This window comes from Lycium barbarum, chromosome 11 (assembly GCF_019175385.1).
Source record: "Lycium barbarum isolate Lr01 chromosome 11, ASM1917538v2, whole genome shotgun sequence".
NCBI classification, from domain to species: Eukaryota; Viridiplantae; Streptophyta; class Magnoliopsida; order Solanales; family Solanaceae; genus Lycium; species Lycium barbarum.
The window spans coordinates 110,779,913-110,786,531 of NC_083347.1; the positions used below are offsets into that span (position 1 = coordinate 110,779,913).

Here is a 6,619-nt window from a genome sequence, read left to right on the forward strand (position 1 = left end):
ACCATTGAACAACACTTGACCAAAAGCTATTGGAGGGGATACCAACCCAATTGATTACAAGTCGACATGTAATGCGAGATTAAAATTCAATAATTTCTGGACCACTCAATGAAATACTCCCTTTGTTTTAATTTATGTGAATCTATTTTTTTATTAGTTCGTGTAAAAATGAATGACCTCTTTCTATATTTGAAAACACTTTACCTTTATGCAATAATTTATAGCCACACAAAATATATGCGACTCATTTAGGACCACAAGTTTAAAAGTTTTTTTTTCTTAAACTCCGTACTCAATCAAATGAGTTCATATAAATTGAAACAGAGGGAGTTATTTAGTACCTGTTTTACCAAAAAAAATCACTTTATCTAATAACAATAATCACCGTTGTACGGTCGTACTACCATTCCGTATTTGAGGAAAAGCGCACACCACCAGTCCACCACTATACCAAAAAAGAATTCGTAAAATGAGATATTACCAGGTTAACCCTCATAAATTTCATTTTGTGATGGCATTTTTTGTCCCTAAATTATAGTTATATTTTGATTTGATCCATGTGATATTTAATGAAACACATTTAACCTTCAATTAATCGAAATGTGTGTTTTTTATATAAGAAGTATGTCGTATTTGAACTATTTTTAGAAATTATCGTACCGTCAAATATGGAATAACAATGCAAATTAAACATAAAACATGATTAATTAAGTGGTAAAACGAGTAATAATTATGATAAATTTATGAATATTCACAACTAAAGATATCATAAGTGCACATTTAAATTAATTTATGGTTAAATGTGCTAAGTCAGGTATTATTTATCACAAGGATCAAATTGAAATTTACAAACAATTGAAGGACGAAAAGTGCTATTTAACCCTTGTTTTTTATTTTGGGGGTCATGTGTGCGGGGTTGTGGGGGGGGGGGGGGGGGGGCGGGGAAGGTGGAGCAGGAATCCGGGCGAGGAAGGAAGAGAGAAAGAAAAAGGTTGTATACCATTCAATTGAATTCAATAATTGAAAGTTTAAGAAATTTAAATACATATACCAAGCGCAACACGCGCTACATCTCTTTGTAAAATGCGTTAAAAAGTAGCACAAGTACACCACATAAACAAAGAGACTATGTCCCATTTTGTCACATAAGCATTGACTAGTTGGACAAAAGCACGAAGCCTTCTGTTTAAGCTGGCGGCCCAAAGTTAGTACACTTCTTCACTGGCCTGCTCTGTTGTAGCCCAAACATGCTCTCTTGGATCATTTGCCAACCGAGACTTCTGGGCTTCCAAGCCCAACAATACTTTTACCACGGCCTAATACCCAAGGACACCAACGCCAATCCGATCTCTATGCAAGAGGTATAAGTTCGTTTAGCACAATATAAGCGGGGAATTTTTTTTCCTTTTTTGGATTGGGACCATTGCTTTTTCTCTATGTTTTTTTAACTAAATAATATTCGGGGCCGGTGGGTATAATATATCATCGGTCACATGATTGGGAGACCAGGAAATGAGAGCAATCAATTGAGACAACAGACAGCTGACATCTGGCACCACCTGCAAGTTGCAAAAAAATTAGCTGTAAAAGTTTGACAAGAAATGCATGTGACATAATTCGATCAAGGGCCTGGCTCATCATCCATCTCAGTGTGATAAACTTAATAGAGACAACTATCCACAAAGCTGTTTTACACAAGCCAATTAAAAAACTATCCCCCATAAAAAAGGCAAAGAGCATTCTTTTTAAATTCAAGGAAAAAAAGGCGGAAAATGAAGTCTATTCATCACCTACTAACTATGGTAGAAGAACCCGCAGAGATTTTCCTTTCGCTTTTTTCCCCCAAATCAATTCAAATTCCCCTCCAAAAACCTACTCATGAAGAGTAGTTGGATCAACTGTCATTTGAATCACTAGGCAACGGCTACTGCAAACAAAGCAAGAGCGCCAATATTTACTAACCAACTTTTGAACATTTGTATACCATCATCATAGACCTGAATTTCCCACCAAGAAAAGATGCTCAACAGTTATAACTACCACCAGTCTGAAAATAAATCCATTCTCAAGTTCATCATCTCCTTCATCAAAGATACATTTGCTAACGGTGCTTGGATGACTTTGCAAACTCCTCGTCATCTTCCTCACCATCATCCTCCTCATCATCTCTCTTCCTCTTCGAGGAGGAGGAGGGTGGCAGCTCTTGAACTTCACCATAATCATCCTCCTCATCTTCAATGTCTTCCTCCAAATCAGGATCTTCATCACCATTAACTGGCTCCATATCACTGCCTTCAGCATCATCTTCTACTTCAACAGGACCAACTGGTTGAACAAGGTAGCCATTGCCATTATCTTCTTCCTGCAATTAACAGGAAAACCAGTTAAGCTCTAACAGAATAACCAAAATAGGGGTAAACTGATCACTGCAAAATCCATAAAACAAATTTTCAATAGAGAACAAGATAATTAGCACCTCAAAATAAACCATTAAAACCATTTTTCCAAGAGGAACACAAGACAGGGTCAAACAAGATACAAAGCTACAGAGCCATAAAATACATCCATGGAAGTAGAAGATCATTCGAACATTCCAACAACACTTAGTCAAAGAAAACATAGATAAAAAGATCATGCAGTAGCAAGAAGAACATAAATTAAATAACCAATATAACACCAAGGCAGAAAAACCAGAAAGAAACAAACGGTGGATTCAACAAGGTCAAATTACCCATATACTTCAGCAATGAGATTTAACTGTCCCCCCTTCTGGAATAAGGAAGATAATGGCAGTAAAGTAGAGAACAAGAAACTGAATTTTCAGTCGAAAGTAGATAATTACTTCATTAAAAAGAAAAGGTCACAAATAGAAATGTAACCACTTTAGCGAAACCAAGAAAACACATAATAGCACATAAGCGACAGATACGACAATTTAAGATTCCCTCTACTTTGGCAATAGACAGTCTCCTTCAGGAAAGACCGAGAATGGAATAAAAACGCATTGTGTCAGAGCTTCATTAGAGAACATCAACTTAAAACCAACAAAAATATGTAAGGGCTACAAACACCATAACCCTGCCCCTTTCCGAGCAAGTTTCTTTCAAGAGAAGCTCAATGGGAACAGGTCAGAGCACAGCAAACATTAGATTCCAAATAGTGGAAATCAAGAGATCGTGCATAAAATAGTAAAGTCATTCAAGGAAGAAGGAATACACCAAAAACACGGAAAATTGTCTCAATTTGCACTTCAAGCCAGAGCATCTGCTCCTCTAATATAATCGCAAGCACAAAAGTTGAAAAAGAAATATTAAAGAGAATTCTCAGAACTCTCACCCAACAAAACACAATCACTCAAACTTCCTTCAATAGTTCACACATATTTGAGTAGAAAAACTAAATATGGTCAAATCTCAGGAAAAATCATAGTTTGCCGTGGATATTAAACTGGTTAAGCAAAATCTAATCATACATTTAGAAGAACAGCAGGTAGATAAAGCAACAAGTATCATATAAACTATCAAACCAACGTCATTGACAAACTTCTATAATTTAAAGAATTTTCCACATAAACAAGTTACCAGAGTCTATACCCCCAAACAGAAAAGGGTCAGTAATTCTACTACTTCTACAATAATAGCACGTGTGCATCTGTATTACGGGCTGCCTAGAAATAAAAAACATAAATAATAAAAAAAAAAACACACACAAGGAACCCATCCTTCTTACAAGTTTTGATTCATCTGTTAAAATCAATTAGCTAATGTGTCTCTAGTCGGTCTTCTACATAAAACTATAGCTTAGGTATCCTAGGAATGATTAATCCTAGATGGGTACCTGCATCAAATGGTATGCGGAATGCTCACACTGCTTCAAGCAAAATAATACAGATATTACACACCGCCTTGATCTAATAAATCAGCTTGGTTACTGAGGCAACAGAACCAATCTGTGCACCAAACTTCCAGGTTCAGAGTAACCTGAAACTACTACTTGGGCAATCTGACACTATTACAAAGACTTACTCATCAATTTGTCAGAACCAAATTACTGGTATTTCCAACAACGACCAAGGGAAGGATCAAATAAGATTACAATTCCATAGCAGCAATAAGCAAACAAACCATGCAGATTTAAGCAATACTAAATGCATATTTCATAAAACTAATAACAAGAGACATATAACAAAGCTAACACACAAAATAAGCAATTCACCCATCAGCAAAGAAGCCTTTTAACGAATCAATCAATCATGACATGCGAAACATTAAAACAAAATAAGAAATGAATCATGCAGATTGAAGCAACACATACTGGAAATTGAAAAGATTGCCACATGTTGCAGGACATGCATATTTTTAAAAAACTGATAACAAGAGATATATAACAAAGCTAACACAAAGAACAAACAATTCACCCCATATTCCTTTTAACCAAACAATCAATTATGACCAAATAAAAGAGAAGAGATTTTCACCTCATCTTCAGCATCCTCATCATCATTATCATCGAAATCCCCATCCTCCTCCTCAACACCATGCACCTCCTCTCCCGTCTCCCCATCATCGTCCTCGTCCGCTTCATCTTCCCCGTGCTCATGTCCATCAATCTCCCCTTCCGTACTATTCAACCTCCCCGTAGTACTCTCCGGCTCCTCTCCATCCCCCTCATCATTATCAACCTCCTCCTCATCCTCATCCTCGTCGTCATCATCATCATCATCCTCATCATCCTCCACACCGTCCTCCTCGTCGTCACTATCCTCTATCTCGTGTACCTCCACAACATCATCCTCGTCATCTCCGTCCTCATCTATCTCCTCCACAAAATCCTCGTCCTCATCATCCTCGTCCTCATCATCATCTCCCTCCTCATCTAGAACACCATTTTCTTGGCTTTTCGACCCGTTAATCGCTCTCGTTATCTCCATCTCCTCCTCATCAGCATCACTTTCATCCTCATCAACATCAACAACACCTTCACTCCCAACCCTAACCCTACTATGTCCATTACTCGGTCGATCCTCACCGTCCACCTCACCACTACCCGGATCATCCACATCATCCTCATTATCATCCTCATCTTCATCCTCATCCTCTTCATCATCCGATTCCGGTCTCTCATTCCCTTCCAAATCCATCTTATCCAAATACTTCAACGACTTAATCAATCCAAAAACCCTAGATCGATAATCCTTAACTCTCGTTACCGGACATTCATACAGATCAAGCGAAACAAGTCTCAATTCAGCCAAAGGTCTCAAATCATCAATATCATTAATCCGATTATTCGATAAATCTAAATCCCTCAGTGAATTTAAGCCAGCATCTACGAGAAATTCAACACCTCCAGCAATTCTATTATCAGATAAAATCAATTTTTGAAGATTACGAAGCATTGGAAACTGTTCTAACGATGAAACACCGATATTCGCTATAGATAAGTGTTCGAGATTCGTAAATCGTTCGAAAATTGACGGTTGAGGTAATTTTCCATGAACACACTTAACGGCTCCGTCTAATGTTAGGTTTTTCACTGAACTGAAGCTTGTTTCGCCGTCTAAAGCAGTTTCCACCGCTCTTTCCCAAATTTCATCCATTAATTTGGACGTAAAACGATCAATCAAAACATAAGCCCGACGTAAAACGAAGTTTCAGAAAAAGTGTAGGACTAAAATGGAATATAAGTTAATATTCAGGACTAGAAGTTAACAGCCTTCAAAGTTTTTCCGGTATCTTCTTCGGCGTATGCATAGAAAACCTAATTTATTTATTTTTTTCTTTCTCTCTCTAGTTTCTCTCTCTAAAAGTTGAGACTTTGTGGCTTGATATTGGGTTGAGAAAACTCGAGCCTGGGTCAGGGTTGAGTTAACTTAACTAGAGTCATGGTTAATATGTGTTTGTTGGGAGGCCGTAGATTTTGAGAAACGAGGATTGATGACGTGGAAGTGAAATGAACGGTAGAGATTGAAGCATGGTGTGTTTCTTTTTCAAAAGCAAAGAGCGTTGGGTTTCAGGACTCGTTTTGATTAGCCCTACACGTCACTCTTGACGATAATATATCGGTACTGTTCATAATATGCCCCCAATGTTTCTCTAATATAACGGAAATGCCACTGGCTCCTTTTTTTTTTCTTTTTTTTTTTCCCCTTTTCTTTTTCTTTTTTCTCAAATAAGTGTAAAAATTAGGGAAAACTACCCACGTAAGAAGAAGAAAGAAAAAGCCCTTTATTTTTTTTCCACTTAAGTGGTGTTTGGAGAAATTTGGAAAACACTAGTACTTGAAAAAACAAAAAATTGAAAATTGGTATTTGAAAATCGAAGTTGCGTTTGGATATAAACTCGACTTTAATAAATGTTGAATATTTGTTAATGATTTTGAGTGAAAATGTGAAAATATGTATATTTGGAGTTTTTCGAATTCCGAAATTTTTCTGAAGTTGAATTCCGGAAAATTATAACAATTATATGTCCAAACATGATTCTAAATTACAATTCCGGAAAAAAAAAAAAAAAGTGAAAATTATCCATGACCGTTATGCACTAAGTAAGTGTAGAAATTATTGGAAAAATTATTGTATTACCTTTTATGCCGATGCTATAATAATTGTTATCTGTAC

The 6,619-nt window shown here is 36.7% G+C and overlaps 1 protein-coding gene across 2 annotated transcripts; it reads right to left on the reverse strand.

Annotated features, from left to right (window-relative positions):
* Positions 1-980: 980 nt before the first annotated feature.
* On the reverse strand, positions 981-5,839 carry LOC132620309 (acidic leucine-rich nuclear phosphoprotein 32-related protein). Of its 2 annotated transcripts, XR_009574764.1 has the most exons (3): positions 4,478-5,839; positions 1,791-2,362; positions 981-1,559 (listed from the first exon to the last, which is right to left on the reverse strand). XR_009574764.1 is itself a non-coding variant. In XM_060334978.1 (2 exons), the coding sequence occupies exons 1-2, from the start codon at positions 5,597-5,599 to the stop codon at positions 2,102-2,104; spliced, it is 1,383 nt and encodes a 460-aa protein (XP_060190961.1). In that variant the 5' UTR covers positions 5,600-5,839; the 3' UTR covers positions 1,647-2,101. The 2 variants fall into 2 exon arrangements, 1 of the variants encoding a protein (XP_060190961.1); XM_060334978.1 differs by lacking the exon at positions 981-1,559 and having other exon boundaries at positions 1,647-2,362.
* Between the last annotated feature and the right edge of the window lie 780 nt (positions 5,840-6,619).

Bases quoted from the DNA above. Each gene is read 5' to 3' on its own strand.
- LOC132620309 (XM_060334978.1), bottom strand. From the start codon at position 5,599: ATGGATGAAATTTGGGAAAGAGCGGTGGAAACTGCTTTAGACGGCGAA. The intron at 2,363-4,477 runs GTGAAAATCTCT...TGTTAATTGCAG, and splicing joins ATGAGGATGCTGAAGATGAG to GAAGAAGATAATGGCAATGG.